The following is a 17,727-nucleotide window of genomic DNA, read 5'->3' on the forward strand; positions in this document are numbered from 1 at the left end:
CTTTAGCAACAAAAACACTGTAGACAGAGAGCTCCTTGTAATGAAATACTGGGGAAGCTTGGCAGCCTCAGAATCTGAGCATGGATTTCACAGAACATTAATATAATGCAAATGCAAATTTGCTTCTAATAATTCCCGAGAAAATAACCAGTAGCAGTGGGTGCATATATTCTTACTGTTGGAACTTCTTCAGGCTTCTTATCCAACAAAACAGCATGAACATGAAGATTGAAGATGAAGAAATCATACCTGGTGTCCCTGGGTTGTTAGATTTGATGATGAATATTGAAACCTTGTTGAAGTTTTGTTAGACGACTAGAAGTCTAGATCTGGCCATGAAGTTTTATAAAGTGATTGAGAATTCAATTTTTATCGAGCCGAGAGTGTGAGAGAAAGAGGGCTTTTATAGTATTTTTTTTAAAACTGAACCGGTTCGGTTTTTTCGATTTTTTACTTATAAAACTGAAACTGAACCGAACCAGCCGGTTTTTTTAAAATTTTAATCGGTTTAATTGGTTTTTTTTGTTCGGTTTTTTCGGTTATTTTTTTCGGTTTTCTCGGTTTAATCGGTTTTTCGGTTTTTTTGCTCACTTCTAGTGACTCCATACAAAAACAGCAAAAGCTCTGTGAAGACCAACAGAACTGCACAAATTAACTGCAAAGGATTTTCCCACATGGTTTTGTCAAGATTTAATAAAATTATTTGCCATTAAAATGAGCAAGGGAAGAAATTGTTTGCTGCTCCACCCCAAGAAGGAGAGGAAGCCCCTGCATCAAAAATCTTATGCAGGACCTCTTATGAACTTTCCAGATAATAATAATCAGGTGAAGAAGTCAGGAGTCCAACTAGTATACATTTCCCTTCACAATTAAGCTACTCTGCTATGAAATGAAAACATTCCAGAGGATTAAAAAATTATCTGCACAAAAGAAAAGAAAAGAAACTCTTCTCTTCAATAAACTTAATAAAGACTTCATCAAAATGGGGTGTTTTCTTCTCTTTTTTTCCCCTTCACGTTTTCGAAACAACAAAAAGCGACAATTAAATGCAAACCAATTCCATCCCCATTTTCCTTCTCAATTCTTCAGCAACCAAACCCCTCAAAAACCTCATTTTTTCAATGCCTTAGCATATATATATATATATATATATATATATATATATATATATATATATATATATATATATAGACACACACACACCCATAATCGTAAGGAACTGTTTGATATTAGACACTCAAGTCTTTTTGTATACCAGACACTTCGTCGCCATGGATGAGGAGAAAGAAGAAAAGACTAGGGCTTGCAGTTGAGAGACAATTACACGTGAGATGGTCCATCGATTTAGACTAGGCCGGTCTTTTATGTGTTGAAATTAAGAGAAAAGTGATCAATTAGACATCTCTGTTTCTTCTTCTTTCATGTAAAACGGCTTGATTTGTCATTTGCCAGAGATGTTTTAGCTGACGTGATGTTTTACACATGATATGACCATTAACAACAACAACACTGTATACAACAAAAAAAAAAAAGACATGGCCCTCTTCTGCATAATAAAACGTGACAGAAAAGATGAGAATCCAACAAGCAAACCTGGTTATATATTTGCGCTACTGGTGAGTGGAGAGTCGAGAGTGAAACCAGCGGTTGCGCTGCTGAATGCTGATGTTAATTTGTTAGGGCTGAGGCTTGAGATTATGAGAATTTGAGACTAGGGATGAGGCTTTCAAAGGACTCTTAAGTACTGTTTAAGAAGTTAATTATTGACACTTAGTAGTAGTTAAAGGTCGTATAATTTAATAATTTTTTTTATTTCAAATTCTTAATATATTCACCCTTTACATTGCGGCATTAATATATTTGGATGGTGACATGGTATCGAGCATAGTTTTTAAACCCGGTCTGATTCAAGATCTGGATTAATTTTTTTTTTAAATCAAAATAACGTTATTTTAGTAAAAAACAAAAGTTAACGGAATGCAACCGAGTTTTTGACAGGGTCTTGCCGGGTCAACCGGGTCGGCAGGTCATACCGGGTTTTTCCTTTTCATGTTTTTTCTTCAACCCGGCCCGGTTCCAGCCCCGGGTCGACCCGCTGGACCGAGTTTCAAAACTATGGTATCAAGTATGGTTTTAAAACCTGATCAGATCTAAGGGGTTGATCTAATTAAAAAATCAGGTTAATTAATAGCCCAATTAGCTTAAAAAAACTTAAATCAAAACATGTTGGATTTTTTCTTTTACAAGTAATGTCATTTTTATTTTTTTATAAAAAAATTAGATTAATCCGAGTTAACCCTTAAATTTACTAACCCAAAACTTACAATGGGTTAGCCCCAATTGGAATATTGGTAGCAAGCACCGATTTTAGAATCGGAATTATAATTTCAAGTAGTTGGTCCGTTGGATAAGGAAGTTTATTTTATTTCTTGACATTTTAAGTTTAAATCCTTAAGATTAGTATCCGCATAAAATTATTAAGTTTTTTAAATCATTTAAAAAGAGGCGTGTCTTTAAAATCACCTTCAAGAAATTTTAGTGTTAATTCACCTATAAATTAATTGATCCAATAACATCTTTTTTTTTTTTTTCTCGAATAGAAAATTTAGTATTATGGAACAAATCCTTCTTCTAAATTTGATAATCTAACCAATTGAACAGGTCTTTTTCTTAATTGTCTGCCTATTTATCTCACAGACCCATCATTGACCCCATGCATGAAAAAACAATACGTTTACCAGCATCCACTATCTTCTAAATTTGAAAGATTTTGTTTCTACTCTTTCACCAAGATCCAAACCTTTTGCTTTGATTTTCATGTAATCTTGATTTGTGAGTTTACTAATGTTGTTTCTTATTTCTGTGCTTCACCTTGTACTGTCCACCCTCACTCAACCTCACCAGTGCCTACAATAAACCTATAAAAAATGGAGAAACCAGCTATGAAACCTATTATGATAGTTGCCATCTAGACTTTAACATTAATTTGTAATCAATAACTACCTCTGAGTACCACATGCTTTGTCAGAAATGGCACATGATAAAAAGAATACAACTCTGAGGATGATATAACAGTAGTCCAAACAGACCCAAAAATAAATAAAATCCAAAGGCAAAGCAATGCCTTACAACAAAACAGCAATCTGACCATTCTAGAATGATTTGAACACCAACGAACCATCACTTGCTTCTGTTTAACATTCACTGTTCACTGAGCTTCAAACATTGTTACAGACACCAAGAAAAACAAAAAGGTGCGTTCACCATTCTAGCAACTTGAAAGCATAAAAAAGGCATCAACTCAGACCAACACCACTTCTATGTATAGCATAATTCTCCCCAACCTATTCGATCCACTAAGCAATCTTATATATATATATATATAAACTGTTCCACTAAACAATGTTTGAGCAAGTTCAGGCTTCAGAATCCTTTGGATATACTGTGACAACACCCTTATCATCATGAGTCACTTCTAGGAGATGAATTACTATATTCTTGCTGCCCCCAAACATGTCTTCTGAATGAGAAAAATTTACTCACATGTCGAGACAACTCTTTAAAAAACAAAAAAAAAGGTACACTACTAAATATGGATGCCAAGATGACGAACTTGAACAAAGATTAGTGGTACAGAAACCCAAACTATGCGCTGAAAGTTTTTTTTTTTTTTTTGGGGGGGGGGGGGGGGTGGGGGGGGGGGTGTGCATAGCAAAATCAAAACTCACAGATCTGATTTAGAAGCCAGTGGTCTCACTTCTCCAAAAACATCATCATTTTCCTGAACATTCAGAATACTGATTCTTTCACGCAGAACACTTATTGTCAGCCTTTTCTTCACCTAATGTTAAACAATAATCAATCAGTCCACACTTGCAGAGAAAATGGTGTCTACAAACTAAAAAGAAAATTAAACAAGCACCAAGACACCACAAAGATGACATAATTCCGTAGCATTTTGTGAGCCAGAGTGATTTCATGAATAAAATCACCTCTTTTAACAACTCCCATGTTATCCCTCAACATGAACTGAGCATAAACACATCTATCACATTCTTTTTGACCCTGCTCAAGTTTAGAGATAAAAATGTTTGACAAACAATTAAATTCAGAATGTTCATGGAATGAGTGGACAAGGGAGGAGAAATAGACTGGACCAACAAAAACAAAACATGGCCCCCGTAACCAGTCATACATTATATCAAATAAATCATCATCCTATTATTAAGGGCTGCATTTACAACATCTTCCTACATATTACTTCAACCATTTGGACACCTCATAGCATTTTCAGGGCCTTTGAATCTTCTAGCAAGCATGACTAAATTTCATACAGTTGGTTCCAAGATAAAAATAAAAATTCTTCATAGGTTGTTCTTTCGAAGTCAAAGTAATCACATAAACTGTGAATCATTTAATATGGCTCATCAATCTGACATGAGAATTTTTTGAACAAACAATTCCAAGGAACATGATATCCCCTCTTTCTACACCAGCTGATCCTGCCAATTAATTCAGTCATTCTAGCAAGTGAATCTTGTCCTTTCAAACTTCGTTTATACATTTACTTACATGGTAGATTTATAATTCACAGAGAACTTGGACACTGGATGACTAGAAAGGAAAAACTCTTCCCCTTGTACACATATAAATACCAAATAAACAAAATAACACAACAATAAAAATCAAGTGGGGGTCTTGAAACATGGATTCAGATCATCATGAATCAGTTCACATAACCTAGTTCAACACGAAAAGTCCTAGTTGAAGCACAAGAGAAACAGCATACTGAAACAACAAAGCTGTATCAACCACAGAAAGCTCTCTTTGGGGAAAAAAAAGAAAAAGGGGTGAGATAGAAAACGTATGGTGAAATACAATTCCAACAAAAATAAAATCTGTATTTCTTGTGAGATGATGTTACCTTTGTAGAAGAACATAATTGCTTTTGCACGATCATTCAAGGATAAGTAACACTGAGCAATTTTCACATGGATTTCGCCCTCCTATAGAAGAAAATGCAATATAAAGATCAACATGAGTGTGAATCAACAATTAAATCTGCATACAATGTGTGTGTGTGCACTTGCATGTTCAAAGATGCTTTTGTTATTTCTCAATCATTTGGCTCAGTAATTAAAAAATGCTGAAAGCTTTATCAAAACAACCACCAGAAGTGTGAGAAGAACAGGAGAGAAGCCAGTTCATCATTCTTGCATAAATTTTTCAGTAATATAGCCATGCAGAGCATTTTGTGGATGGGAATAGACATTCCACTACATATGAGACCAAACAAAGACAAGAATGACTAATTGGTGTAGCCATGTAGGAAGGAGTTCTGTCTTTTATTCCTGTTTTTTTTTTTTGCCAAAATTGTATCTCTGATGGAAACTTGGCTAACTTCCTATCAGTTTGCATGAATAACATAAAGAAGCTGGCAGGTTGTTCTATTATCAGATTGGCTCTAAAAAGGTAATTGAACGGTTCACACTTTTACAGTACAAAAATAGCATTTCAAAAGTATAAGAGGCAGAGCAAATATATTTACTAGTTCACATGTCTTCTGTTTAAATGTGATCACGAGAGCATTCACTTGGTTACAAAACAAGCTCTCTTAATCAAGATCATCGTAAGCGTATGTTGTGCTTAAAATGATACCAAGATCATCGCAAGCATGTGTTGTGCTTAACATGATCACAAGTGTCTATAAAACTAAATTAAAATGAAAGCAATGCACATTTTTTCTATGCAAATCAAATTTAGAGGAATTTTAGAAGTTCCCCTTACATTGTCAGCTCCAACATTCAACTCCAGCATATGATAATACTTCAACGCAGAGTGAAAACACTCAGTACTCATAAATGCATCAGCAACTTTAGTAATGAATTCAGGATGAATGGAGAAATTCTCCTGTTGTAGTGTGCACTAAAGTGAATCTAAAAATTAAGAAAAAGGAATCAGTAGCAAGAAGAATACATATGCTCCAAACCATTAAAACTACAATCGCACCCAACTGGATTAAAATGGTCGTATTAGGGTTGACAAGATTAAAAATGTGGTATGAAAGAAAGAGATTGTAAGAATGTCTTTCACAATACAGATATATAAATCTTAAGCAAATAAAATAGTTTCTGTGGTAGAACTAGAACAAGTTATCAAGGCCTCCAAAGCATCTATATCTTTCTAACAGGATCGAAATAAGTAACCAGATACTTGAATGGCTTCAATTGTCAAATTCTTAAAATTGTATTTTGCAGCTATTTCTTAAATAACATACCAAAAAAAATGAAATCAGAAGTTTAGAAAATTAGCACAAGAGACTGATAAAGATTTAACAAGAAAATTTCATCAAGTAAACTGCATTTAAATTCAGTATCCTCTTGGAACTTGAGCAAGTATTATGCCAAACAAATGGACCCTAAATCTTCCAAGTTACAGATATGTTTGTTATTTTAGATTCCAAGAAGCGTGAAGATTTTATTAGGTTTCCATTGTTGAGCCTAGCCAGATAAATGCAATGGCTGGTTAAAAAGAAACAATTTATTAAAAAGTAAAAATTAGCAAACTGATTGACATGAGACACAATCTCGTTATCTGCCATCAGATGCTTTGAGAAGTGATAGAGTTGGAGGATGATGGATTATAAGGGTTTGGGATTGTAATGATAGAATTCAACATTTGATATTCTAAAGCAACAAACCTCTGCCTTCTCAATATTTCCCAGGAAAACATGGCAGATTCCTGCTTTAATCATTAATTCCAAAAGCAGTTCTTTCCCTGAATAGTAGATCATCTGAGCATGCTCAATATGCTGAAGAGCATTATTATGTGCATCAATTTCCATGAATACATCAGCCAGCAAAATGATTACACTTAAATCAGCTTCAGATGGATGACCCTTGAGATAATCTTCCAAAATGCCTACACATCGTTTAATCTGACCGCAATTGAGGTGCATCTAAACAGAAAGAAAGAAACAAATGAACTCCTAAAAACCGACTAGAAAAAATAATGAGACAAGCTAAGCTGGTCATAAAAAGTTTTCACGGAAAAGAAAAAAGACAAATAAAAAATGTGGAACCAGAAAAAGAGAATGCTACAGAAATAATAAGAGGAAACAGCCATAGCCACTCCTTTTACATGGAAATATTTGTACATTTAACATTTCCGATTCAGGAAAATACTGTGCAAGTAAAAACTAAGCCAAATGACAAGAAAACACAGTAACTGACAAAGACTTCTGGTAAAATAATTGAAGAGCACCATTAATGGGTATTTGTTATCAGCTCTACAATGATTATTCTGTGAAGAAAAATTTTCGTTGTGTGCCATGGTGAACTGAAGGTGTATGTAACGAGTCCTTTTGTGGAAAACATTTTACACCAAGGGTGAGGATCCCAAATGAAACCTCAAACATAAAAAAAAATTACATTAAGTAGCTGCTCTCACAACCACACCTGTTTGCATTTGGTCGCATGAAACCTAATTATCAATAGACCAAAGTAATTTTCAAAGACAAGAAAAAAATAATAGAAAACATAAAAATGTTACTTAAAAACCTAACTATACTTGAACAAGTGAAGTCTCACTAGGTCACCACATCAAATTAAGACTGATGAGATAAACTTCTTTACCCTCTCAGATTGGTTTTGTATTAACACAGATCTAAGTAATTTGGTGTAATGAAACCGAAACATCTTTCTTAATTCCTTCTCCAGTTATTCTATGAGAATCCATTATGTCTCTTCAATGTGGACCACCAAGAAAAACAAAATTAGATAGGAAGTAAGCGTTATAACAATCTTTCAACAACATAGTCTAGCTGCTATTTGTTCTTTCCTCTTGATTGCTAATATTCATAACCTACTCTAAATCTAATGACCTTATTGCAAAGACCTAGAGATCAAGGGCTACCACATTGCTATAGCTAATTAAAACAAAGCAAATAATCAGATTACAATTGCACATGTAAACATAATTATATTGAATAAAGGGATTATGAACAAAGCTCAAAGAAAACCTTTGCAGCTGTCTTTATTGCTTCAACATCCTCAGGACAGATTCGAACAATTTGTTCATATGACTCAGAGCTCTTTGATGATCTCCAAGTTCATCATAAAATAATGCATGAAGGGATCTTAGACTAATATCATCAGGATCAGCACTTATAGCTTTAGAAAGGCACTTCCATGCTCGAGCTATGTCTCCTTGTTCTCTGCAATTTATTCAACAACCATAAGAACCATAATGAGGAGAAACCAAATTTAGTTAACTTTACAGCATGCCCATGATGTTCTAAATAATGATTGAACCTATAAGACTCTGCTCAATGCTATCTGTGGAATGTTTGAGGAGGAAAGGTATATTCAGGCAATTTTGTGACCAACAGTAAATAGGATAAATAGTGAAAGCGAAATGATTCCTGGCTGGTGCTGTTCACTACCTTAATACAACATAAATAGTCTCCACTGACTTCTATAGGAGCTGGGCCTTTATGGATCCTGTAAGTTTATGCTTCTATTATAATATTTTTGCACAAAAAGTTTTTGCTAATTATTCAAGCAAGCAAGCAACTGATTATTTTTTTCATAACAAGGATATGATATTTGAACATGAATAAACAGATTAGAAAAGTCATCTTCCCATCTTAACAATGACACAAAATAATTCACTTATAAAGACTACTTGATCCAGTGTAGATTCTTACAGGAAATTCTTTTAATAAATGTAAGTAATTTGTGAATTCAAGTTCAAATCAGCAAAATAAGGAATCTCAATAGCTACGTGTACCAATCAAAATTTGAACCAGGTGAAATTACCAACTAGCAGCAAGTTCAGTCTCAAATAAACCTACACAGCCATCCAGAATTCCTGGTAAGCTGATGAGGAGCAGCAAGTACAGTCTGAAAATTTGAACTTGGCAAAATTACCGAGTAGCAGCAAGTACAGTTGCAAGTACAGTTTGAAAACTATAACTCAGACAGCCATTCAGAATTCCAAGTAAGCTGAACGAGGTGCAAATTTCCAAAACTTAAAAGAGCACTGATCTAGATCAAGCATATACTATCAATCGAATTCAGTTTACTGCAATGCAGTCAGAGCACCATCAAGAAAAGATATTGGTCATATCAAATTCAAAAGACCAGATGATAATGTCAAATTTAAGAGAGCTTACACGTGCCAGCTAAAAAGTAGTTTCCACAAAGATGAATCTTTCGGTCTCAGAAATGCAGCAATCCTATAAAATTTCATGGCTTTTTCAGTATTTCCAAGGGCTTTATGGACAAGTCCAAGTGTATGGTATGAGTCAGCCACTAGCGGTGCTCGTTTAACAACCTCACTCAAAACTGTTAAAGCCTGAAACCAAGATGAATTGATAAAGTAGAAACATATAGCTTTAGGTAAAAAGATGAGAGTTTTTATGAAAAATTGAATCTAGCAACAAAATCAACCTGCAGAAGCCTGATCTTGTAATCTCAATTTATCTCTCCCCCTTCTAACTGATCCCTTTATTTTCCCACCAATTATCATTATCAAACATATTTCATATAATAAGAACTTTCTAAATATCACATTCCCAATCAATTTGAATTTATTACAAAAAATTTATATATGACAAGTACCAATGTATACAAAGATAGAATGTAAAGTCATGACTGACCTGCTGAATATTTCATTTCCCAACCAATTTAAATCTATTGAAAGTAATCCATATATGCCAAGGGCGAGCTTATAGACAGATTGACTGCAAAGTCATGGTTGACCTACTGAATTTTTCATTTCTCAACCAATTTAAATCTCTTATTAAGTAATTCATATGGCCACTATCAAGCACGTAGAGCCACCAACTGCAACTTCAAGGTTAACCTACCAAAACTGCATTGTAGCAACAGAAGTCAAGATTGATAAAGCACCTTTACCTCTTCATAATTACCATGAGCATAGTGAAGAGTAGCATCACCCAACATCCGTGTAATTTCAGGGCTAAGTTTGTTTTTTGATCCCTTCCGCCTGCCTCTTCTCTTGGGCTGCATGAAGGTACAGGATAAGAACAACACCTAAAACACGGAATAAACAGAAAACAGACACTATTAATGCATACATATAGCATAAGTAAAACCAAGTGGATTGATGCCCACACACATCAAATTCAATTAATGCCACAGGCGAGTTTGAACCATCCGAGCTGATTTTAAATAGGAACAATACCAGAAAACCTTAACAAGCAGCAACATTGATTAAGGTTATACTCCTATCAAAAAAGCACATGCAGAACACTTAACTCTAGCCAACCACTAAAAAAAACAAAACAATGTGGACTGCTTTTCCTAAAGTAATTCTCTAATATTAGCTAAAGAATGAATTCAATTGTGCACATGCTTCTGATTCAATAAACAAAACCACATAAAACAATTCACACCTAGGTAAAAACTAATTATAGCAATCAACCCTGAAACAAATGCCATACCATTCGTCGTCGTCTCTTTTTTCGCATACCAAAATTCATTATCTCCTCTATTTCAGCCAAGCTAGCTCCAGTCATGTCCTCTTGCCTTGCCTTCTTCGCTGACCCTTCACTATCCTCATCATTTAAACAACTAGAAATAATAAGCACATCCACAACACAGCACAGACAAAACTATGTTCTCAAGAAACTAATAAAAAAGAAGAAGCACAATGCGAAGTAAAGCAGGCAAATCGTTATTGTAACTAACCCCTTGGCATCAGCAAGTGTTTTTCGTTTTTTCTCGGCGAGAGCTTCATATTCAAATTGTTGATTTTGTTCCATTGAATCCAAAGCATTTTCTTCTTCTTCTTCTTCTTCTTCATCATCATCATCATCTTCTTCCTCTTCATCGTCATCACTATATTCTCCTTCTTCGTTTTCATCTTCTTCCTCTTCTTCTGTGCTTCCATCCAAGGCAGATTCCAATGCCTTTTCAAATTCATCGATTTCACTTCCTTTCGATTCCATTACAATAAACCTAAAAAGAAAAAAGAAATGTCACGAGGCAAGGAAATTCATTACAAATACTCTAAAAGACATGGGGAATATTGGAGGCACGTAGTAGAAGAAAAGGTCACCAGAAAACGCAAATAACATAATCAAAACCCACACCAGCAACGAAGGCAATGAAAATAAGAAAAATAAAAAACAAAAAGAAGAATAAAATCCTAAGACAAAGATAGAGGTTCACCCGAGATAAAAATTCAACGAAAAATAGTTTAGATGCCCAAATTTAACGTGCGCGATGAAGTCCTGGGCCACGAATGTGAAAATGCTGGCTTAAAAGAAAATAAAACAGGAGGCCGAATGACAGGAGTAAAAAAAACAAAGGCTGTCAAGTGAATAAAAACACAGGAGCAAAACACGAACAGAAACAAAAGGCAATCTAGAAACCACATAAACAAAAAAGAAAAAATTGCATACCAAATTACCAGCACCAACCCTTAGACTACCAAGCTTTTTGATCCAAAGACGCAACAAAAAGAGGGAGAGAGAGACGGGTGTGAGGTGGTTTGAGAGAGAGAAGTGCGCCGGGGTTTTTTTTTGTTTTAATTTGGGAGGAAGCGGAGTTAAATAAGCTAGTATTTATATTTCATTTAGATGCCCAAATGTTGATGCTTGCTCGATGGAAGCTCTTAAGATCTTTTTTGATTGAAATGGAACCTTTTAAAATCAATTGAACGGTTGGGATTTAACTCGGAATTCTTTTCATTATAAGATGATTATTCATTCCTCTTGTATGGTCACTTTCCTTCTCTATGCAAATCCAAGACTATCTAAAATTGAAGAAAAAAAGGGTAGATGTTCATGACAGCATTTTGAGGGTCCATATTGAACAGCATTTCAGCAGCCCTCCTACCTAATTCTGTCTTTCGACCATTTCCTCGGCAGCAAGCGCCTAAAACTGTTCTCCAAATAAGAATATTAGGCTTAATTGGCATCTTATTAATGAAATTATCTATCTTATCTAATTCACCAGCCCGTCCAAGAAGATCAACCATACATGAATAATGTTCTACACGAGGAACCAGTCCATACACTTCAGTCATGGATTTAAAATATTCAAACCCTTCATCAACTAAACCAATGTGGCTACAAGCAGACAACACCCCGACAAAGGTAATGTGATCAGGTAATTGACCACTGAGCTTCATTCGTGTGAAAAGCCTCAAAGCATTGTCTCCATAGCCATGGCGTGCATAGCCTGATATCATTGAGTTCCAAGAATACAAATTCCTCATAGGCATCAAATTAAAAAATCTCGATGCATAATCTATTCTTCCACATTTTGAGTACATATCAACAAGTGCGCTCCCAATTACAACATCAGATTCTAAACAAGCTCTTATTGCACAGGCATGTACTTCCATTCCACGCTCTAGTGTGGCCACAGTGGCACAAGCACTAAGAACAGTGGCAAACGTGAAACAGTCCAATCGCTGACCCCTCTGCATCATTAACCAGACCAAATCCATGGCCTTGCACAGGAGGTCGTTATGTATATATCCAGAAATCATTGAATTCCAACTAACCTCATCTCTTCTCTCAGACATTCTAGAAAAGATTTCCTCACAGTTTTCCATCTCTCCAGACTTTCCATAGCACGCCAAAAGAGCATTCTCAATGGCATTAGCATCCTTAACATTGTATTTCAGTATTAGAGCATGTATCTGGTGGCTCAGTTTACTTGTTGAGAGAGATGAAACGGAAGCAAGTAAGTTTATGAAGGTTACTCTATTAGGACTCCATCCAGCTCGCATCATTTCCAAGAAAACATCCATAGCTTCAGAAACCGATGCCCCTGAATCAGCTAATGCCCCAATCACAGTGTTCCATGATACTTGATCACGCTCCAGCATCCAGGAGAAAACTTTCTGGCATTCAGCTAGATGTCCAGTTTCAGCATACAATGCAAGAAGGGTATTTGAAACTGAAACGTCCATATCAAGTCCTAATTTGATACCTTCCCCATGTGGTTGTTGTCCCAGCAAAATGCAACCCAAGCTTGCACATGAACTCAAAGCACTTATCAAAGTGAAATTGGAAGGCATCAAACCAGTTTTCCTCATTGAATTGTAGCTCTTGACTGCATCTTCAAAACACTTGTTCTGGTCAAGACCAGTAATCATGGAATTCCATGAGACTGAATCCTTATCAACCATGAGCCCAAATACTGATCTTGCATGATCAATATCACCACATTTAGCATACATATTAATAAGCCCATTTCCAACAGCGACCTTGGCATCATTTAACCCAGTTCGGATTGCATATCCATGAACCTGTCTACCCTTTCTTCTCCCTTCATCCAGGAGAGCAAATTCAGCACAAGCACTTAACAGAATCACATATGAATCAACATTAATATCAACCAAGTGTCTTGTCTCCTTGAATACTTCAACAGCTTCCTCTCCACATTTTTGTCTGACCAAACCAACCATTAAGCCATTCATAGAGACAACATTCCTTGCAGTCATCTGCTCAAAAATTTTCCTAGCATAATCAAACGATCCAAGCCTTGACAACCCACCAGCCAAAGCACTCCCCACATAGAGATTTGCCAGTAATCCAGATTTTTTAATTCTCGCAAGTATCTGCCCCAGCAAAGACAGACCAGAATCAACGGAAGAACAAGCAGCAGTTATTAAACTTCCAAATGTATATTCATTAGGTTTCAGACTTAAACCTGAATCTGCCATTTGCATGCTAGAGAATAGTTCAAAACAAGAAGCTGCATCTCCTCTTTGTGAGTAAACTGATACGATTGAATTCCAATATATAGAATTCCTAATCTCTATCTCATCAAAAACACTACGAGCATAGTCAATATATCCCAGATACTTCCCGTACATGGATATCAGTACATTACACAATGACGCATCGTTTGCATAAGGTGACTTCAAAATCAATCCATGAATTTGCATCCCGAGTTGAAGCCCACATAACATAGACTCCTGGCAAGCTCGAATAGCACTACCAAAAGCAAAACGATTGGGCAAAAAACCCTCAAAAATCATCTCTTTTAAAACTCCACATGCATCGTCAGGCATCCCATTCTGAGTATACCCAGAAATCAAACAAGCCCACGTAACACCATTTCTATCCGGCATTTCATCAAACAACTTTCGTGCCGAAACCCAATCACCAATTCTAACATACACATTAATAAGGGTGTTGCATAAGAACAAATCAGAAACAAACCCATGTTTAAGAACATTTAAATGAAACAAATTTGCATCCTTCGGACAGCACGAGTGCTTATAACTAGAAACTAAATGTTCAATCAAATCATCGAAAGAACCCAAATTCGAGACTTTTGGGAAAATGGGTACTGTTTTCAGGTGAGAATGAGATGATCTTTTATAGTGATTGACTAAGTCATTCAATGGGATTAGAGAAGGAGATTGCTTGAGTGGTGAAATGAAGTTTTGGGGTCTAGAGAGAAGAAGAGGTTGGTTTTTGTTGTTCTGCAGTGGTTTTGGGAGAGGAGGGGAGGCAGTAGTAGAAAAAGTGACGGAAGGGTTTGAATTGTTAAGGAAGAACGGCTTCTTGTGGATGGATTTCAAGAAGCAACGAAACATAGGCGTGATTTGGAGGGATCAAGTTGTGACAGAGAGCAAGAAAGGCTGGAATTTGACAAAGATAGTGAAGGGAAAGAAAGAAGGTAGGGGAGGTGAGGGGGCTTTTCTTGGTTTTTTTGAAAGGGGTGTGAAGATTAGAGGCAAAGGTAATTCTAAGGTTTTGAGAAAAACAATTTTGAAAGTTTTTTTAAAAAATATATTAAAATAATATTTTTTATTTAATTTAAAAAATTTATTTTTAATACCAAAATATAAAAATAATTTTAAAATATAAAAAAATAATTTTTTTATAAAACGCAGTTTGAATCGTATTTTCAAACAATATCTTTATTTATTTTTGTGATCAAAATATATTCTTTTAAAAAAATTAAATTAATTTTTTATATTTTTAAATTATTTTGATGTGTTAATAAAAAAATATCGTAATTATTTTATTTAAAACTTGGTTTGTGTATTATCTTTGTCAATTATTTTATTATTTAATTAAAATAAAACAATTTATTTAAGTTATTCAAGTCTATCACTCGAGTAATAAATTTTTATTTTTTAAAAAAACTATTTATATCATTTAAATATTATTTTTTATAAAAAAAATAATACAACCTCATGTTATATCATATGTTATATCACGAGTTCATCTAGTAGTATTTTATGAGAGATCAAAGTTGAGGCTTAATTTTTTTATAAAAAAAATTTTCAATCTGATCAACTTATACATTAATGGTTATATTTTTATTTAAATCTTGGTTTGTGTACTATCTTTATTAATTATTTTATCATTTAATTAAAATAAAATCATTTTATTTAAGTTAATCAAGTCTATAATTCAAGTAATAATTTTTTTTAAAGAAATATTTATATCATTTAAAAATGGTTATAATTGTAATTTATGGTTATAATTGTAATAATGAAGTGCTAAGACAAATTTTACGATAGCATAAGTAAATTACTAATAAAACTTATAGATCTTGGGGTCGGTTACTGTACATTGCATTGTAATGTAATTTCTTTTTCTTTTTATTTTGGCTCTCAAATTTTTTATCACAATTTTATCCCCAAATTCAATTAGAATAGTCTCGCATGTTGAAATTTATTTTTATTATTTTATCACAACAAAAAAGTATCACAAAGTATCAGGTATATTTTGATTATAAATTGAAGATCAATTTTATAAAATAAAATTTTAATTTATAATTAAAAATAGAAATTAAAGGAAAATGAATAAAAGTTAACCAAACAAAACGAAGCAGACATCATTTTACATTGAGCCTGTTTAGGAGTGTGATTGCGGTTGTTTTTCGAAATATTTTTCACTCAAAAATATATCAAAATAATGTTTTTTTTATTTTTTAAAAATCAGTTTTGATATTAACGCATCAAAATGATCTAAAAACACCAAAAAATATTAATTTAAAGCAAAGAAAAAAATAAAAATTTTTCAAACTTTTCAAAAACGCTTTTGAAACGCAAAAACAAACATGACTAGTTTGTCATGAAAAAAACAAATTTGCTTCCTATAGGTTTTAGATTCTCTATTGTTTGATCCTTTGTTATTTTAGGATTTCACATTTCAATTCCAAACTTTATTTATTTTGTGTTTCAGTCCCTAAATGTTGAGAAATAAAAGAAAAAATTACTAAAAAAATATTAAAGATAAAGAAAGTGATCAAATGATAATATTTTGGCTAACAAAAAAGTTGTGACCATGGTGTTAATTGGGTTCCTTTTACAGGGGAGTTTGATAAAGGTGAGGTTATCCTCAAACCATGTTATATATAAAAAAAAATAGATCATTATCAATAATATTTTTAATTGTTTATTTTTAATATTTTTTTTGAGAGATTTTATGCTATTTTGGGGTTGAAAACGGGTTTGTAAGGGTTCATATGATGTTGTTTAGGTGTTTTCAAATGAAAACATATTAAAAAATTAGAAACTTGAATTCTAATTTTTCAATCATCTTTTAAAAAACAATAAGTTGTCTGGACAATGCATAATCCCCTTTTTAAAAATAGATTTTTGCTTTGTTGGTCAAACATAAAGGCCCAATTATTTCTTCTTTAAAATAATTTTTCATTTAATTTTAATTAACACCGTGCTCTTATTTATTTATTTTTGCTTGACATTAATGTTTTATTTCCATTTTAATTAATAAATTTTTTAAAATTGTTTAGTTCATCTTTTTTAAATAGTAGTTATTTGTTTAATTTCAAGATGCTTCAAAAAATTATTACGATTTATCTTTAAATTATCTTTTTAATATTTCATATAAATAAATTATATTTGCAAAAGTGAAGAGAAATCTGAAAAATTACCTAACATGGTAGGGGTTGTGTACCTTCGTACAATTAAAATTCTAAAATTATAGAAGGATGAGAAGTTGAAGTGATATAATACAATGACAATTACACTAAAGGATGTATTATAAATTTTAATTTGATAAATTATAAAATCAAAGACAAATAAGATTAAAAATGCATTTAATTAGCTTGTTCTGAAAATTTAGATCAAGATAAATTAAAAAAAAACAACATCAATGAGTAAAGATCAAACTTTAATTAATTTAATTCCCGTATAAAAAAATTTAATTAATTTAATTCTAGTATAAACAAGGCTTATCCATCACTTTCTAGTTTTGTTTTAAATTGAAAATCATGAGCTTTTCTTTAGAAAGGCTCGTGGCACCATTAAAGAAAATTTGATTAAAGAAGTTTTCTTATTTGATTGAAATACCAAGGGACAACAACACATCTAATTGATTAAAAATTCTTTTCAAGCAAGGATTTTATTATAACCTAGTTTATCATGGATAACAATTAGAATTTTAATTTAGAATTATTATTTTTATTTTATTTTAATGTCTTAGGCTTTATTTAAGAAAATTCAGGCTTTATTTTATTATGGGTTGATGATCTATTAGGTTCATTACATGTTTTTTTTAAGTATAAATAACATTGTAAAGACATTTGACGGTGCTATCATGGAGAGGATGCTGATGCCTTTTAAATATCATCACAAAAGATGACATTTACTAACTAGATGACCCCTCATGTGCCAACAAATATTTTTTAAAAAACTATTAAACATTTATTAAAATATAAAAATACCTGAGTTAACTTGACATTAACAAAAAAAAAA

The 17,727-nt window shown here is 33.3% G+C and overlaps 2 protein-coding genes across 12 annotated transcripts in view; both read right to left on the reverse strand.

The window, feature by feature from the left end:
* The window catches only part of LOC18104608 (uncharacterized), a 39,825-nt gene extending 26,586 nt beyond the window's left edge, over window positions 1–13,239 (reverse strand). The window contains exon 1 of one of the 2 annotated variants that reach the window (XM_052446307.1): window positions 11,432–13,239. The gene's annotated coding sequence lies outside the window, so the exon portion shown is untranslated. Of the gene's footprint in view, window positions 1–10,468; window positions 10,500–11,431 lie in introns of those variants that run through there. The other variant, XM_052446309.1, reaches the window with a different exon arrangement.
* LOC18104611 (putative pentatricopeptide repeat-containing protein At5g09950) overlaps window positions 1–17,727 on the reverse strand; it is a 33,705-nt gene that overhangs the window by 10,475 nt on the left and 5,503 nt on the right. The window contains exon 1 of one of the 10 annotated variants that reach the window (XM_052446303.1): window positions 13,680–14,706. The exons of 8 other annotated variants lie outside the window; for them this stretch is intronic. In XM_052446303.1, the coding sequence (XP_052302263.1) occupies window positions 13,680–14,589 (910 nt within the window). In that variant the 5' untranslated portion in view covers window positions 14,590–14,706. Of the gene's footprint in view, window positions 1–13,248; window positions 14,707–17,727 lie in introns of those variants that run through there. One more of the 10 variants, XM_052446304.1, reaches the window with a different exon arrangement.

Source organism: Populus trichocarpa, chromosome 13 (genome assembly GCF_000002775.5).
Source record: "Populus trichocarpa isolate Nisqually-1 chromosome 13, P.trichocarpa_v4.1, whole genome shotgun sequence".
NCBI lineage: Eukaryota > Viridiplantae > Streptophyta > Magnoliopsida > Malpighiales > Salicaceae > Populus > Populus trichocarpa.